The sequence below is a fragment of the Solanum verrucosum genome, unplaced genomic scaffold (assembly GCF_900185275.1).
Source record: "Solanum verrucosum unplaced genomic scaffold, falcon-dt-bn FXZP01000056.1, whole genome shotgun sequence".
Lineage (NCBI taxonomy): Eukaryota > Viridiplantae > Streptophyta > Magnoliopsida > Solanales > Solanaceae > Solanum > Solanum verrucosum.
The window spans coordinates 920,719-939,371 of NW_026020072.1; the positions used below are offsets into that span (position 1 = coordinate 920,719).

Genomic DNA, 18,653 nt, shown 5'->3' on the forward strand with positions numbered 1-18,653 from the left:
ATTCGTGGTTCCAAATACAATGTTACGTCTAGGGTGTAGATTTGGATGTGACCTCCTTAGTAGATTCGTCCTTGGTGATAATAATTTTTTTTGTTGGTATGTTTAATTCTTCAAATTCCACAAGATACATGTATATATATTTTCCACGTCTAAAATAGCTATTTACTTTTACTTGTATTTTTATTCTTTATGTTTGACATTTTCTTTGATTAATATTGACCTCTCAATGCAAAAAATTAATAAATTTTATATTGAAACTATCTTTTATTTTTTGATGGTGGTGCTAGTAATGATGGGTAGGGGGATCGAAATGTGAAAGATGGCATCATCTTAAAAGAAGTGTGTAACACAATATGTTGAACTTCCCATGATAGGAGCTTGTTTGATTTATTAAATTTCTGTTTACACTTTACATAATGTTGCCAAGTTTTTTTATTTTAAACATTAATCCTTAATTTTTATCAATCCATGACGTAAAATTCACATATCTAAATAGTAAGACAATTGATATACGTTGATAATATTTTTCAAGGTTAAAAAAAAAGATTTTACACAAAACTATAGTGTTAAAAGCTAATACATCATATTCCTTAAATTATAAAAATTCCTTAAATTTGGTGGAATCCGGATACAATTCAAAATATCCCGATACATCGCGTTTCGGTTGCAAATACATCCCAAAATGTCCCGATACATCGCATCCTTGTTTCAAATACATCTCTCAACGTCCTAATACATCGCGTCTCAATTTCAAATACATCACTTAATGTCCTGATACATCACGTACGTCCCGATACATCATGTAAAGTGATATATCCGATCGATACACCGCGTAAAGTAGGAATTTTTGTAATTTTTTCAAATGATAGAAACTTTTAGAGAATACAGTAAAATAAGTTGTGTATTTAAGTAATTTCTCCTTTAAAAAAATACTCATCTATAGGAAATAGAGTCAATTCCAAAGAAAAAAGAAAGAAACAACACCTTAGGCAATCAAATTCAAAGGGATGTGCCATTGAACCAATTCCAAGCTTCATCCACTTTAAGATTCTGTTTGGATGCATGTTGAATTTTTCTAGCATATCACTAATAGTTCTCAAACATCAACACTCAATATAAGTAACAAATTAAGAAGTGGCAAAATTAAATTGAAGAAGTAAAAAAGAATTCCATAATTATGATAATAATATGAACACTTTTATTATATTTCCCAATAATTTTGTATTTCCATAAAATGAATTCATAGTATCTCTTTCCTTGATATACCTTATGATCATTTTAGTCATGGCATTGCACCACCAAAGAAAAATAAATAAAAGATTCTCAAATAATTGTATAAAAGTACATTTAACACCAAATAATTATAATTTAAATTTTAATATTCTTCTAAAATACCAATAAGGCAATAATTAATGCCAAAGTGGCAGACAAATTTGAACCTTTCAAATAAGGTTTCCACTATCTAAACCAAACAAATAATGCTATCTCCAAAAATACTAAGATTTTCATGTTTTTATTTTAAGAATATTGTCTTTATTAAAAAAATTGAAAATTAAATTAAAAAATGTTTAATTAACATCCATAAACAATATTCCATTTTTTGACATATTTCATTTATTGATGATCAATTTAAATAATGCTTAAATCAGATTAGAGTAAATTTACTTTTTTAAGTATTAAAATTTAAAACTCCATCATTAATATATTAAAAATTCACCTAATTTGTACATTGGAAAGCAAAAAGTGTTAAAATATTTAGGAGGGAGTGAGAAATTAATATTCTACTCATAATATTAACTTTAGCTTTACTTTCCTCTGAAATCATTCCATTATCTATATTTGTATTTATTTTTTTCATTTTTAACTACACCATACAGTATCTTTGAAAGTTTAGTTGCAATAGTAAGTAACCTATACTTTTCCGACGGCTTCTTCCGCCGTAGCTCCGCCGTCAACTTCCAACAACTACCCTCTGAAAAATCCCATTTTTTTTCATTTTCAACTTCCCTTTTTTGTTCAATTTAATTTTTTTTTACTTCACATGTGCTTGCTTAGCAGAATGTATGACTTGGTCAAGATTCAAGATCTGAAGCAAATTTAGGGATCAACAACTGTTTTTCTGATCTGAGTCTGCTCTGTTTCTCAGTTTGATTCTAGTATTTGTAAGTTCAGCTTGAATCTTGACTTTTGGTACTTGACTCTTTTTAGATCTTGTATAAACTATTTTAGCTAAAAGTATGATTTTTTTTAAATCTTTAGTTTAGATCTTATTGATGTATGGAAAATTATGCCGGATATCTTGGTGATTTGGATCTTTCTTGCTGAAGGGGTTTTTTTCTTTTTTTTTTGTTAAATTTGAGAAAGAGCTGAAAGTTGTTGACTTGAATTTGAGCATATTCCAAGAGTTAGTGTCCTTGATTTTTGCAAAGTTAATAACTTTAACTCATTTTCGTTTATGTTTTTGTTGTATTGAATTTCTTGTGTCTAGAGAAAATGTAGAAGACATGGAGTGTTGGAGAGTAGGTAATTTGAGTATTGCAATGAAGCTGGTTCGTATTTATATGGGGATACCTTGTTGTTGTTGTGGCTGCTGCTGGTTTTGTTGCTTGTTGTTGTTGTTATGTCGTCCGTTAGACACATCATTACAGTAGTTATTTTGTTGTTATGAAGTAAGTATGTCGGATAGTTAGATCCTATGTTGCTCAGACTCTCCAACAATGTTACCTCACTTGTGTTGGATTTTCCAAAAAATGTATTACTTTTGAAGAGTCCAATATGCACCTATCGACATTTTCAAAGAGTCCGAGCAACATAGGTTAGATCTAAATCTAATTTGATATTGTCTTTTGGAAAGGTGGATAGATATGATTTGTTGATTTTGTGAATTCTATTCCTACTTGATTTTTGAAGTCAGTCTGATTTGAATTTCGCTTAATCTTTGATTGTTAGAAAAGCTGAATTGTTAATTTAGGCAATTCTTGTTTAATTGCAGGCGCATAAGAATGTTCCAACTGTAACTCTGTGAGATTCCTGAAGATTTCTAGGTGGATAAAGTTGTGGTTTTTGAGATGGAGAAAAATGTAGAAGAAGCACTACAAGCTAAAGCAAATGCCGAAAGGAAATTTGTGGAGAGAGATTTTGTGAGTGCAAAAAATTATGCTTTAAGAGCTCAGATGCTGTGTCCTCAGTTAGAGGGCATATCACAAATGGTAGCTACCTTTGGTGTTCACAGTGCTGCAGAGATGAAGGTTAATGGAGAACTTGATTTCTACACGATACTGGGTATGGATCCATCAGCAAACAGGGCTAAGCTGAAGAAACAATACAAGAGGATGGCTGTGTTACTCCATCCTGATAAGAACAAAAATGTCGGAGCTGATGGTGCGTTTAGGTTTATTTCTGAAGCATGGACTGTATTGTCTGATCGTGCTAAAAGAAGCGCTTATGATCAGAGGAGAGATTTATTTACTCTGCATACTTCTGGTGTTGGCAACTATGCTAATTACTCCAACACTCCAGCTTCTCATGGCAGGCTCGATACATTTTGGACTGTTTGTACCTCTTGTCAGGTTCAGTATGAATATCATAGGAAATATGTGAACAAAAGACTGTCTTGTAAGAACTGTCGTGGGGTTTTCATAGCTGTTGAAACTGGATTGGCCCCTGTAAATGGTTCCTATGCATTTAGCCCTTGGCCTTATGTGCCTGAGAACGGATACAAAAGCCATGGTTGTGGGGTTACGTATGTTCCAACATCGCCTGCTTATTCTGCAAATAGTAGGGTCCCAGGACATCATTCTAAACATGGTTCGGAGCATGCTTCCAATTTATCCTTTCAGTGGAGCTCCTTCCCTGGAACTTCTGCCGGAGTTTTAGATCCAAATGGGTCATCCACCGGCTTCAGTTTTACCCAGCAGACAAATACGAAAGTCTCTGGAAGAAAAGCTAATGGGAAGCAAGAACTAACAAAAACGGTTGCTGATGGATCTGTGGGTAGTGATCAACTGCCCCGCAGGCCTGGTAGGCCTCCTAAGAAGAGAAAAATTGATATGGAGAGTACAAATGGTTATAGTAATGGTGATGTGGCTTCAAACGCTGCTGCAGAAGTCATAATGGCAGATGGAAATGGGAGTGAGAGTTTGAAAAGAAATGCTAAGCTTCCTACTCCTGAAGTTCCAATCCGAAGATGGCCTATGGCTCCTGCATTTGATCCAAGACCGTTGTTAATTGACAAGGCAAGAACAGATATCCGCAAGAAACTGGAAGAGATCAGGTTGGCTGCTGTAGAGTCTGAGAAAAAGAGAAAGGCGCATGCTCAATTTGGTGAATCGAGTGAAAGACCTAAAAGAGAAGGTCTTGGTCTTGCTGCTCATCAATCCGATACGAGGAAAACTGTGTCCATGACTTTGACTGTCCCAGACTCTGACTTCCATGATTTTGACAAGGATAGATCAGAGGATTGCTTCATGCCGAAGCAGATATGGGCTTTATATGATGAGGAAGATGGTATGCCTCGCTTGTATTGTCTGATCCGCCAAGTTATCTCAGTGCAGCCCTTCAAGATTCATATCAGCTACTTAAGTTCAAAAACAGATAGTGAATTTGGGATTGTCAATTGGTTGGATTCCGGTTTTACCAAGTCATGCGGAAAATTTAGGGCCTTCAACTCTGAAGTTATTGAGCAAGTCAACATATTTTCTCATCTTCTAAATGGGGAGAAGGCTGGAAGAGGAGGGTGCGTTCAGATTTACCCCAAAAGTGGAGACATTTGGGCCATTTATCGAAATTGGTCACCAGATTGGAACAGGAAAACCCCAGATGAAGTGAGGCACCAGTATGAAATGGTGGAGGTCCTTGGTGATTATTCTGAAGATTTTGGTGTTTGCATTGCGCCTTTGGTCAAATTAGATGGATTCAAGACAGTATACCGACGAAACACGAACCAGGATGCCATTCGGAAGATTCCAAAAAGAGAGATGTTGCGATTTTCACATCAGGTGCCATCTTGTTTACTGAAAAGAGAAATCATGAACTTGCCGGAGGGGTGCTGGGAGCTCGACCCTGCTGCTACACCAGATGATTTGCTTCAAGGGGCAAGTGACGTACAGGAGGAAAGACCTATTCAAACTCAAAGGTCTTCGAGAGTTGATCTAGATGAGACATCTCAGGCTGAAACCAGAATATTGGCTGAACAAGATCTTAGACAACTAGAGTACTCTGCTGTTCCTGATATGTTTGATGAGGCTACACCTGTCTTGCAGATTCAAGAAAACTCGAATGAACAGCAAGCCCTGTTCAGACCCTCCACCGAGCTTCCTCAATCTGCAAGTCAAATTCATACTTGCGAGGAACCCAGCAAATTGGACAATCACAGTGCTACAACACCAGGTGAGCATCCGCAATCTGTGATGAATGAATAGGTTAATGAAAAAGGCCCCAAAAAAAAGGAAATTTGGTTTCGAGGTCCTTTTTTTCATAATCATTCTAACAGTATTGAGATTCAGATTGTATAGAATTATACACACAACGAAGGATGATTCTCAAAATATTAGATAGCTGGCAGGATCCGAAGTGATCTGTAAAACTTGTACTCAATTGTTTTTAAGTTGGTATAGGCTAATGAGCGACTTGTACTGATAACTCTGATTCATATCCTTTACAGAAGTTTTCCGATTCATATCGTTTACACAAGTTCTTTTTGTTTGTTACTATAGTGGACAATTTCTTCATGTATTTGCTTTACGTGTGCTATCTTCAGACATGCAGCATCATTCGGATAGGTCCCTGTAAAGGGTCACATTTTGTATTCCTGATATGTATGTTATTGGTAACCTCGTTTAACAGCAAATGTATGGTTTAGAATTTTCTTATCCAAACCAAAGTACTTAAATCTGGAAACTAAATCGAGCCAAAGTGTCTCGTTTTGGTATGGTTCAGTGAGCATTCAAGGGTGTAGTCTTCCGGTTGATGAAGTTGGAAAGAAAACTTGAAAAACGACGTTTTCATTTTCGGCTTTCTTATTGCTTGCTGAAACTGTATTATAGAGTGATAAACACACACAAAAAATTAACTATGCATGCTGCAATTGTACGGCTAAGATGTTCATTGAACTTCGTAGTAGTAATCAATGATGCATTCCATTAGCATCAAAATTCTCCTAATGGCAAGAGTACTTATGACCTGTAAGGAAAGAAGAAAAAATGTGAAGGAACGTTAACTAATGTTCATTTATTTGGATAGAACCGTGAAGCATGTAAAAACAACAAAATGTTATAAAATAGGAAAAATTACCTATATAAGGGTGTGTTCGGTACAAAGTAAAATGTTTTCTAAAAAAATAAGTGATTTTTTTTTACTTATTTTCTTGTGGAAGGTAGATAAATGAACAATATTATCCTACAAGTGTTTATACATAATTTAGACAAATATTATTAGAGGTGAGATGGGAGGTAGGAGTGTGAGATTGTGGGGATGAGGGTTATGGGGGATAGGTGTTTGGATGATCCTCACAAATGTAGGGACCTGGTCCCTGGCAGAGTTCTCTCCATCATATGCATAATGGGGTACAACTGTAAAGCTGTTTCGTCAGTCAGTGGTTGATGAGGCGCCAGCGTACCAAACCAATCAGAATGGACCAGGGTCTTTGTCCAACGAGTAATAACTCTTTATGGTTCAACATGACAAATACAATGTTAAAGTCATTCATTCAAGAAGAGAGAAAGCTAGAAGTCTTTTTCAAGAACTCAAGCAGCAAAGAACGCAACAAAGGACCTGGTCTCGGAAAGTCTGCGTACGAGAAAAGTACGAAAAGACAACTGTCAAAAGGCTACCAACTCTGATGTGGTTGGTGCACAGCCTTTCATGACAGCAGGCTATCAGCCAATGGCCTTGTCCCAAGGGTTTGTGTCCACTTTGATATAGTCTCTTCTCCAAACACAAACATAAGATTTTGGCAAACAAAAACTCACAAGCTTAAAAGGAAAAAGCCATCTTCAAGGAAGAACAATACTTATACTAAACAAAAGGATCTGATAAAGTGCTGAAGAATCTTTGTTGAGTTTGAGTTTTGTGTCTATCATTTTATAGGTTTTTGCATCTTGAAAATTCTCAAGTATACAAGCAAAGACCATCTTGGTGAAGTATTCTCCGGCAAGCACAACAAGGACCTGATCGAGTTGCAAGCGTCAGAGCGTGTCTTAGGAGTTATACTTCCGTGCTTATATTGTAAATTTGTTCCTAATCTATAAAGGATTCAGATCTTTTGTTTTGGTTTCTAAAAGTTCAAGTCAGTTAAGGTTGACTGATTTAGTGGGCAACATGGTTCTTGCTTAGTCAAATTCTAAGTTATTTGGGGTTAGATAGCTTAGTGGGCAGTGTTGTATCTGCTTAGTTGAATTCTAAATCATCTAAGAGTTAGCTGGTTTAGTGGGCAACATTGTTGTTGCTTAGTCAAAGTCTAAATCGTCCAGAGGGTGGTGGTTTAGTGGGCAATCTGTGTGTTGCTTAGTTGAAGTCTAAGTTGTCTAGTGGTGATAGCTTAGTGGGCAGTGTGGTAACTGCTTAGACTCTTCAAGTAATAGAGTTATTACTTGGTTGTGAGATTAATAACTTCTTCTCACGTTGGCTGTAACTGTGGTTCACTTTTGCTTAAAGAAGATTAGTGAAACAGTTGAAGTGGTTTTACTCCCTTGAGCAAGGAGGTTTCCACGTAAAATCCTTGTTCAGATTTTACCTTCAGCTATTTACTTTCTGCACTTATTTCAGCTATTGTTCTTGATGAGTCAAGGGACCTGGTCCATTGACGTATAGTGGATGTTGACTACTGCATGTGCTTACATTATGTTGTTTTTACTGTGTCAAGGGACTTGGTCCATTGACTCTTAGTGGACGCCTAAAGTTGTCCGGATACTAATTGAAGGAGAGTATGAGTATCCAATGCCAACTTTCAAGGGAAAGCAATTTAACAACAATGAGTTTTGAGCAATTGAGTTGAGAGTTCTGCAATTAGAAGAAGCACAAGCTGGAATAAAATGCATAAACTAATGCTCTAGATTGGTTGTTGAAAGAGCAGAGTCACATTTTCCTGCACACATTGCAAGGAACGAACTTATACTATACCTATGTATAGAAAAATTCTGGATTATGAATATTCGGTATCCATTTTTGTTTCAATTATATAGGGTGACATATTTACTTTTTTCTATTATTGTTGAAAGAAACTTTTTAAGTGTTTGATATGTTGGGCCCGTGCACTTCACCTCTAGTATACAAATAAGGATTACATGAACCACATCCCATCATTTTCTGTTGTGTCTAATTGCTTATTGAATTACTATTTCTTTGCATGGTTAAAAAATTGGTTTTCTTGTAGAATAACATAATATAACATATATTTCCACATAAAAATACACAACTCTTTGAAATCAAACTTGATATAAATAAAATAATTCTGATGCATTTTTATCATCAATAAATCTTGACAATATATAGTAAGTAGTGTTGATTTTTACCAACACAAGCTCAATATTATAAAATTTACGAACTATAAATATTATATAATAATAACTAATGCATATAAGTACAGAGTAATCAAATCATATTAATGATACATGACAATTTTCGGATAATATTGACAGGTATTTCAAACAAACGCCCACTAATGAATATTGTGCGTGTTTAGCGAATGATACATTCTTTAGTAAAAACTCTTCAAAAAAGAGAAGTTGTTACTCCAAAGCTCTACATGTTTGTCCTCGTTAGCTTTAATTGTGTTACTTATACTTTGATTGAGTAGATCATAATCAAAAATCACATTTGGGAGAAAATATTTAATTAACTAGTAGGTAGTATTTTTTTTTCTTTCTAAAAGTCAAAGTTTTCACTTCATCAAAATGTTTACATTACAGAATCAACTGTCTCCTTTTGGACTTAGAGTCAACTCTTGTAACACCCCGCAACTAGAAAGAGCTAGAATTAGAAAGAATCATTTTTGGAAAGAATGAAAAATCTAGAAATTTGACAAAATTAAGTTAAGTATGAGTTTTGGGTCAAATTCAAATGACCATAACTCCTAGCTCAAGATGAGTTAGGTGTGCTACCAGATACCGTAGGAAAAATATTTTAATTATCTTTCCAACGCCACTGAGTTTGTGCGAATTTAAGTTCGTATGGGTGAGATATGACCATTTGAATTTGGGCTACCTAGCTAAGGAAAGTCAAAACCGGATTTTAGAAGGGTATTATGAATTTTTCACTACCCAATTAAATTATTTCGTTTTTGGTAATTACTTAGGGGTCTAAACTGAAATTGGTCAGTTTACGCACTCAAAGATTTCATGCTAGGGTTTTTAGAAAAAGAACGCAAGAGGAGAAAAGAGGAGAAAGAGCCAAAGTTCATCGTTCTTGAGGTTTTGCTTGTGGATTTCGTCAAAGGGTGATCCCTACGAGGTATGTGAGATCACATAGCGTTAGGTTAGTTCACTCATGCGCCAATCATGATTTATTTCAGCGAATTTAGATTCTTGAAGGTTTAGAAATTGAGTTCTTGATGGATTTGTTTGAAGTTTCTATTGGGTTCTTGATTGTTGGAGTTGTTGAGGAGTTCTTGATTTAAATTCATGAAATTAGGTGTCATTTTGAGTAGACTCTTGTATATTTTGATTATGTAGTCGAATCTAAGTATTTGGGGAAAGACCCAATTGAGTTTAGAGGGTTTATAGTTGAAACACGAGCAAGAAAAAATGTTAAACACCTGGGGAAGGAGCTAGGACGCTGCGCCACTTAGGGCGTCGTGCCACTCAGAGCGCCCCAGAAGATGTTCTGTAGTTGCGGCCCTGGGGCACCGCACCAGCCAGTGAGCCCCAACTTCAGTTCTGAAGTTTTAGGTCTGGCGCCCCGCGCCACTCAGTGTGTCAGGGACACCAAGTCTTCTACTTTTTCCCACTTCTTTCCGTACTAGTTTCTTTGAAACGTACCTATGTTTCCTAGCTGATTTCTACACTCTAAGGTAAGTCTAAACAACATGAATTCATCAATAACATGATATCATGAGCCTTGAATCCATAATTCAATTCAAGGAAAGTTAAGATTCAAGTCAAGAGAAGTTCATAGAGTTTTCCAAAAGTCTTTTACAAAACGTTTTAACTTTGTTTTAAGACTAGAGTTTTGAGTTGAGTAAAGAGTAAAGATTGAAGTCCATTTCTTCAATATAGTATATTGGGACTATATATTCCCAAAGATTAAAATGTTTTCACATTTAAACAAGAAAGGAAACTTTGATTTCTAAAAGAGCCTTTGAGCTAGTTTTCCAGTAAAGAGTAAATGCTTTCATAATTAAGCAAGAGAGGAAACTTTGATTTCCAAGAAGAGCCTTTGAGCTAAGTTTTGAGAAATTATCTCAAACCACAGAAATAAGTTATGTTTTTAATCATAAGGGCTAGTATTATATTTTGGGAGTAGTATTGAGCACCGATAAGGGGAAGAGTTCAAATAACTCCCAGCCCCCATAAACCATGTAGCTACCATGAGTAGAAAAGGGTCATACTTTTTAGATGATTCCTTAGTGATTTTTAGCATAGACTAGTGGATCCACTTAGTATTCAGGTTCTATACCCTCGACAAGGTACATGACGTCCCTGACAGCGTGAGGTAAAACGTTGTATCATAACAATAGCTCTTAAGTGATGTTGTAGGTTAGAGAAACTCCCACAAAAGTATTTTGTATTCTTATATACACAGATGTAAATTGTATTTTTATATATATTCCAAAGTTTATATTGTATCTTTGCATACATATAGCATTACTATTGTATTTCTAAATACACAGAGTTATTATCCATGTTTTAAAAGCTTTTCTCTATACTACATTCATATTATTGCTTTATATTGAAATGAGTTCATTTGAGTTGAATTGAGGTTTGTTCTTTTAGTTCCTTTCAAACTTATGTCTTGTTTTAGATTTCCTCTCACATATTCGTATATTCAATGTACTGATGTCATTTGGCTTGCATCTTTTAATGATGTAGATACAGGTAACTAGGATCAACATCCAGCGCATTGTTAATTCTAGATTGAGCTTCAGAGTTTGTTGGTGAGCCTTATGTTTCGGAGGATCCCCTCTTTATTGCTTTCAGTATGTTTAGTTCATTAGGATGTCGTGGGTCTTGTCCCGACGTCTATCTCAGTTGTTAGAGGCTTCATAGACAGTCATATGTTAGTTTTTTGGTCTTTTCATTTTCATTCTATTATGTTGAGACTTTAGTTTCCACTTTGGCCAGTAAATGTTATTTTAATACATTCTTAGTTGTTTTGAGCTTTCAGTTTACTTTTGAAAAGTACAATTATGATTGAGTTATGTCTTCCGCTGAGTCAGTAAGTTAGGCCAAGGGTTCGCTTGGGGCCAATAGTGGTTCTCGAGTGTCAGTCCCGCCCATGGTGTAGGCTCGAGGTGTGACAAACTTGGTATCAGAGCACAAAGTTCAAGAGTCCTAGGGAGTCTATAAAGTCGTGTCTGTAGAGTCTTAGTTATCGGTGTGAAACATGCCACATCTATAATTAAGAGGCTGCAACACATATGAATGTTCTCACTTCTTTCATACTCATTTCGTGCGATAGAGTTTATCTCTACAAAGTTTCTCTCCAACTCGTGCTTGCGGGTGTCTTTCAGATCATGCTTCCACGAAGAGCTGTCAGGGGTCGTCCGGCTAGAAGGGATGTTGAACTACAAGAACAAGGGCTACCTAATGTATCAGCAGTGCAACCCCAAGGAAAGGTCACCAATGCTGAATTTCGGGAAGCAATCTAAATGCTAAGCCAAGCTGTGACCAACCAACTTGGGCAACAAAGAGGGGCTCGACAGGAAGAGACTGATACTTCGAGGATCTGCGAGTTCTTGTGGATGAATCCTCCAAGCTTCACTGGTTCAAGCACTACTGAGGATACAAAAAAATTTGTTGAGGAACTGCAAAAGGTATTTTAGACTATGTATGTTGTTGATACTGAGAGGGTGGAACTAGTTGCATACCAAATGAAGGGTGTCGCTAGAATCTGGTTTGATTAATGAAAGAAGAACCGAGCTGAGGATGCACCACTTGTGAGTTGAGCTTGTTTTACGGAGGCCTTCTTGGGGCATTTCTTCCCCCGAGAACTGAGAGAAACAAAGGTACGATAGTTCCTAACTTTTAAGCAGGATTCTTTGAGCGTTCATGAGTACAGTCTGAAGTTCACACAACTTTTCCGCTATGCTCCGGAGATGATTGTTGACATGAGGGGTAGGATGAGTTTATTCGTTGCTTGGTTGTCTCACCTGTCAAGCAAGAAAGGCAAGGTAGCTATGCTGATACGGGATATGAACATAGCAAGGCTAATGATCCATGTGCAATAAGTTGAGGAGGACAAGCTGAGGGATAGATCAGAGCGTAAGAATAAGAGGGCTAAGACATTAGGGAATGAGTCCGGATAGCAAAAGAGTAATGTGAACCGGTCTTCCTTCCAACAGAAACAAAAGGGACCTGCTCCATCATCTCCTAGTGCACCTGCACCAAAGAACAAAGGTGAGTACAATAGTCAGAATTTCAGAGCTAAACCTGCCTATTCTCAGGGTGGTATGGCACAAGGGGTAGTAGGCCTCCGACATGTGCTAAGTGTGGTAGAAACCACTCAGGGATGTGCCGTGATGGCTCCACTGATTGTTTCAAGTGTGGCCAGAACGGCCATTTTATGCGAGAGTGTCCAAAAAACAAGCAAGGTAATGGTAATAGGGGCAATAGAGCCCAGTCTTTTTCAGTTCCTCAGACAGATCTGCATCTAGAGGAGCTACTTCAGGGGCAAGCGGAGGAGGAAACCGTCTTTATGCTATCACTAGCTAGTCGCCAAGAGCAAGAGGATTCTCCAGATGTTTTCACTGGTATGATCCAAGTCTTTAACTTTGATGTTTATGCTTTGCTAGACCTAAGGACGAGTTTAGCCTTTGAAACTTCGTCTATTACGATGAATTTGATATTGTTCCTAAAAAACTTAGTGAGTCTTTCAGTGTTTCTACACCTATTGGTAAGTATATTATATCAGAAAGAGTCTATCGTGATTGTACCATTTCTGTCAATCACAAGAGCACCATGGTTGATTTAGTTGAGTTAGACATGGTAGATTTTGATGTTATTCTTGGTATGGACTGGCTTCATGCCTGTTATGCCTCAGTTGATTGTAGAACTCGAGTTGTCAAGTTCCAGTTTCCAATTGAGCTAGTCTTAGAGTGGAAAAGTAGTTTAGCAGTGCCTAAGGATCGTTTTATTTCATACCTTATGGAAAGAAAGTTAGTTACCAAGGGGTGTATCTATCACTTAGTCCGAGTTAATGACTCTAGTGTTGAGATACCTCATATTCAGTCAGATTCAATAGTAAAAGAGTTTCCAGAAGTCTTTCCAGATGATCTTCCCGGAGTCCTTCCTGAGAGAGAAATAGACTTCGGGATAAATATTCTCCCTGATACACGTCCTATATCTATTCTGCCATATAGGATGGCCCCAACAGAGTTAAATGAATAGTTAAAAGATCTCCTAGAGAAAGGTTTTATTCGACCAAGTGTCTCACCTTGGGGCGCTTCGGTCTTGTTTGTGCGGAAGAAAGATGGTTCCCTTAGGATATGTATAGATTACCGTCAGTTGAACAAGGTTACCATCAAGAATAAGTATCCTCTTCCGAGGATAGATGATCTCTTCGATCAACTTCAGTTGTTACTTGTTTCTCTAAGATAGACCTCATATCTGGCTACTATCAGTTAAGAGTAAAGGAATGTGACATTCCAAAGACAGCTTTCATGACCCGTTATGGTCATTATGAGTTTTTGGTCATGTTGTTCGGTTTAACTAATGCGCCTGTAGCGTTCATGGACCTTATGAATAGAATGTTCAAACCTTATTTAGATATGTTTGTTATCGTGTTCATTGATGACAAACTAATCTATTCAAGGAATGAAGAAGATCATGCTAGCCATCTTAGAATAGTTCTCCAAACTCTAAAGGATAGAGAGTTGTATGCCAAGTTCTATAAATGTGAGTTTTGGCTTGAGTCTGTGGCATTCTTAGGCCACATTGTTTTCGGTGATGGAATTAGAGTTGACACTCGGAAAATAAAGGTAGTGCAGAATTGGCCTATACCCACATCTCCAACTAATATTAGGAGTTTCTTAGGGTTGGCTGGCTATTATAGAAGGTTAGTAGATGGGTTCTCATATATTTCGTCCCCTTTGACCAAGTTAACTCAGAAAATAGTGAAGTTTCAATGGTTTGTAGCTTGCGAGAAAAGATTTCAGGAATTGAAAAAGAGGTTGACTACTGCCCCAATATTGACCTTACCAGAAGGTACACAAGGCTTTGTTGTATATTGTGATGCGTCCAGAGTTGGTTTGGGTTGTGTGTTAATGCAAAATGACAAAGTTATTGCTTATGCCTCCAAACAGTAGAAAGTTCATGAGAAGAACTATCCAACCCATGATCTAGAGTTGGCTGCCGTAATATTTTCTTTGAAAATATGGCGTCACTATCTTTATGGTATTCATGTAGATGTATTCACTGATCACAAGAGTCTTAAGTATGTGTTTAGCCAGAAAAAACTTAATCTTAGAGATCAAAGGTGGTTAGAGTTACTCAACAATTATGATATGGGTAGTACTGCCCATGTTAAGGAAGTGAAGAAAGAACTAGTAAAAGAGGTGCATAGACTTGCATGATTGGGAGTTCGCCTAATGGATTCCACAGAAGGAAGAGTAGTGGTGATGAATGGGGCTGAATCATAATTAGTGTCAAAAGTGAAAGAAAAGCAAGACCAAGACCCTATTTTTCTTGAATTGAAGGCAAATGTTCATAAGCAAAAAGTATTGGCTTTTGAACAAGAGGGAGATGGTGTATTGAGGTATCAAGGTAGATTGTGTGTACCAAGGGCGGATGAACTCCAAGAGAGGATCATGGAGGAAGCTCATAGCTCCAGATATTCAATACATCCGGGTTCCACAAAGATGTATCGTGACTTGAGAGAAGTGTATTGGTGGAATAATATGAAGAAAGGTATTGCTAAGTTCGTTGCTAAATGTTTGAATTGTCAACAAGTTTAAGTTATAGAACTTCCGAAATGGAAGTGAGAGATGATCAATATGGATTTCATTACTGGGTTGCCACGGTCTCACAGACAACATTATTCTATTTGGGTGATTGTTGATAGAATGACAAAATCAGCCCATTTTTTGGTGGTAAAGACTACCTATTCAGCAGAGGACTATGCCAAGTTATAAATTCAAGAGGTAGTAAGACTTCATAGAGTTTTGGTCTTCATTATTTCAGATAGAGGTGCGCAATTTACTGCACAGTTCTGAAAATCTTTTCAGAAAGGCTTGGGTTCAAGGTGAACTTAAGTACTGCTTTTCATCCTCAGTCAGATGGTCAAACAGAGTGCACTATTCAAACTTTATAAGATATGTTAGGGCCTGTGTGATTGATTTCAAGGGCAATTGGGATGATCACCTACCTCTCATTGAGTTTGCTTACAACAATAGTTACCACTCTAGCATCCACATGGCTCTGTATGAAGCTCTTTATGGGAGGATGCAGATCTCATATTGGATGGTTTGAAGTTGATGAAGCTGGGTTGATAGGATTAGACTTAGTGCATTAAGCTATGAAGAAAGTGAAAGTTATTCAAGAGAGGTTGAAAACAGTGCAGAGTCGTCAGAAATCCTACATTGATGTTAGGTAAAGGGAGTTAGAGTTTGAAGTAGATGATTAGGTATTCTTGAAAGGTGTTATGAGATTTGGTAAGAAGGGGAAACTTAGTCCCCGGTATATTGGTCCTTACAAAATATCGAAGAGGATTGACAATGTAGCTTATGAGTTGGAGCTACCACAAAAGTTAACAGCGGTTCATCCAGTATTTCACATCTCCATGTTGAAGAAGTGCATGGGTGATCCTTCACTTATCATACCTACTGAAGATATTGGTATCAAGGATAGCTTATCATATGAGGAGATTCTTGTTCAGATTCTAGATTGCCAAGTTCCGCAAGTTGAGAACAAAAGAGGTAACATCAATCAAAGTTCTTTTGAGGAATCAGTTTGTTGAGGAAGCTACTTGAGAAGCCAAGGAAGATATGAATAAGAGAAATCCACATCTCTTTGAATTCGAAGAAGTTCCAAATTAAGGTACTAATCCTTTTCTTGGCATTAATCTTTAAGTTGGTATGTTGAAATTGCATTTTTTGCTTGTTGGGTGTTTGAACTAAATGTTAGATGTTACCCCTTAGCCTACTATGATTGATCTCATTCGAGGACGAATGTTCCCGGGGGGATATTGTAACACCCCGCACCTAGAAAGAGCTAGAATTAGAAAGAATCATTTTTGGAAAGAATGAAAAATCTAGAAATTTGACAAAATTAAGTTAAGTATGAGTTTTGGGTCAAGTTCAAACAACTATAACTCCAAGCTTAGGACGATTTAGGTGTGATACCAGATACCTTAGGAAATGTCTTTGAATTATCTTTCCAACGTCACCGAGTTCGCATGATTTTGAGTTTTCGTATGAGTGAGATATGTCCATTTGAAGTTGGGCTTTGTAGCTAAGGAAAGTCAAAACCGGATTTTAGAAAGGTATTATGAACTTTTCACTACCTAATTAAGTTATTTCGTTTTTGGTAATTACTTAGGGTTCTAAACTGAAAATTGGTCAGTTTACGCACTCAAAGATTTCATGCTAGGGTTTTTAGAAAAAGAACGCAAGAGGAGAAAAGAGGAGAAAGAGCCAAAGTTCATCGTTCTTAAGGTTTTGCTTGTGGATTTCGTCAATGGGTGATCCCTACGAGGTATGTGAGATCACATAGCGTTGAGTTAGTTCACCCACGCGCCAATCATGGTTTATTTCAGCGAATTTAGATTCTTGAAGGTTTAGAAATTGAGTTCTTGATGGATTTGTTTGAAGTTTCTATTGGGTTCTTGGTTGTTGGAGTTGTTGAGGAGTTCTTGATTTAAATTCATGAAATTAGGTGTCGTTTTGAGTAGACTCTTGCATATTTTAATTATGTAGTCGAATCTAAGTATTTGGGGAAAGTCCCAATTGAGTTTAGAGTTGAAAAACGAGCAAGAAAAATCGTCAAACACCTAGGGAGGAAGCTGGGGCACCGCGCCACTTGGGGCGTCACGCCATTTGGGGCGTCGCGCCAATAAGAGCGCCCCAGAAGATGCTCTGTAGTTGGGGCCCTAGGGCGCCGCACTAGGGCGCCCCAACTTCAGTTCTGAAGCTCTAGGGACGCCATGTCTTTTACTTTTTCCCACTTCTTTCCGTACTAGTTTCCTTGAAACATACCTATGTTTCCTAGTTGATTTCTACACTCTATGATATGTCTAAACAACATGAAATCATCAATAACATGAGATCATGAGCCTTGAATCCATAATTTAATTCAAGGAAAGTTAAGTTTCCAGTCAAGAGAAGTTCATAGAGTTTTCCAAAAGTCTTTTACAAACGTTTTAACTTTGTTTTAAGACTTGAGTTTTGAGTTGAGTAAAGAGTAAAGATTGAAGTTCATTTCTTCAAAAGAGTATATCGGGACTATGTATTCCTAAAGAGTAAAATGTTTTCATATTTAAACAAGGAAGGAAACTTTGATTTCCAAAAGAGCCTTTGAGCTAGTTTTCAATAAAGAGTAAATGCTTTCACAATTAAGCAAAAGAGGAAACTTTGATTTCCAAAAAGAGCCTTTGAGCTAAGTTTTGAACAATTACCTCAAATCATAGAAAGAAGTTATGGATTTAAACATAAGAGCTAGTATTATATTTTGGGAGTAGTATTGGGTATCGATATGGGGGAGAGTTGAGACAACTCCCGGCCCCCATAAACCATGTAGCCACTATGGGTAGAAAAGGGTTATACTTTTTAGATGATTCCTTAGTTCTTTTTAGCATAGACTAGTGGATCAACTTAGTAGTCAGGTTCTATACCCTCGGTAAGGTATAGGATGGCCCTGACCGCGTGAGGTAAAACGATGTATCATCACAATAGCTCTTAAGTGATGGTTGTCGGTTAGAGAAACTCCCACATAAGTATTTTGTATTCTTATATACACATATGTAGATTGTATTTTTATATACATTCCAAAGTTTATATTGTATCTTTGCATACATACAAAGTTACTATTGTATTTCTAAATACACAGAGTTGTTATCCATGTTTTTAAAGCTTTTCTCTATACTGCATTCATATTATTGCTTTATATTGAAATGAGTTCAGTTCAGTTCAGTTGAGACCAGGTTTGTTCTTTCAGTTCCTTTCAAGCTTATGTCTTGTTTTAAATTTCCCCTCGCATGCTCGTACATTTAATGTACTGATGTCATTTGGCCTGTATCTTTTAATGATGCAGATACAGGTAACCAGGATCAGCATCCAATGCATCGTTGATTCTAGATTGAGCTTTAGAGTTTGTTGGTGAGACTCCTTGCTTCTGGCGGATCCCCCTTTTATTGCTTTCAGTATGTTTAATTCATTAGGATGTCGTGGGTCTTATCTCGACGTCCATCTCAGTTGTTAGATGCTTCATAGACAGTCATATGTTAGTTCTTTAGTCTTTTCATTTCATTCTATTATGTTGAGACTTGAGTTGCAACTTTGGCTGGTA

The 18,653-nt window shown here is 36.9% G+C and overlaps 2 protein-coding genes across 3 annotated transcripts in view; one reads left to right on the top strand and one right to left on the bottom strand.

Annotated features, from left to right (window-relative positions):
- The window catches only part of LOC125823898 (uncharacterized), an 897,951-nt gene that overhangs the window by 823,407 nt on the left and 55,891 nt on the right, over positions 1-18,653 (bottom strand). The gene's annotated exons all lie outside the window — the stretch shown is intronic.
- Positions 1,798-5,677, top strand: LOC125823889 (uncharacterized). Its single transcript, XM_049503251.1, has 2 exons — positions 1,798-2,162; positions 2,993-5,677. The coding sequence occupies exon 2, from the start codon at positions 3,069-3,071 to the stop codon at positions 5,418-5,420; it is 2,352 nt and encodes a 783-aa protein (XP_049359208.1). The 5' UTR covers positions 1,798-2,162; positions 2,993-3,068; the 3' UTR covers positions 5,421-5,677.

Coding starts and splice junctions, on each gene's coding strand:
- LOC125823889 (XM_049503251.1), top strand. CDS start 3,069: ATGGAGAAAAATGTAGAAGAAGCACTACAAGCTAAAGCAAATGCCGAA.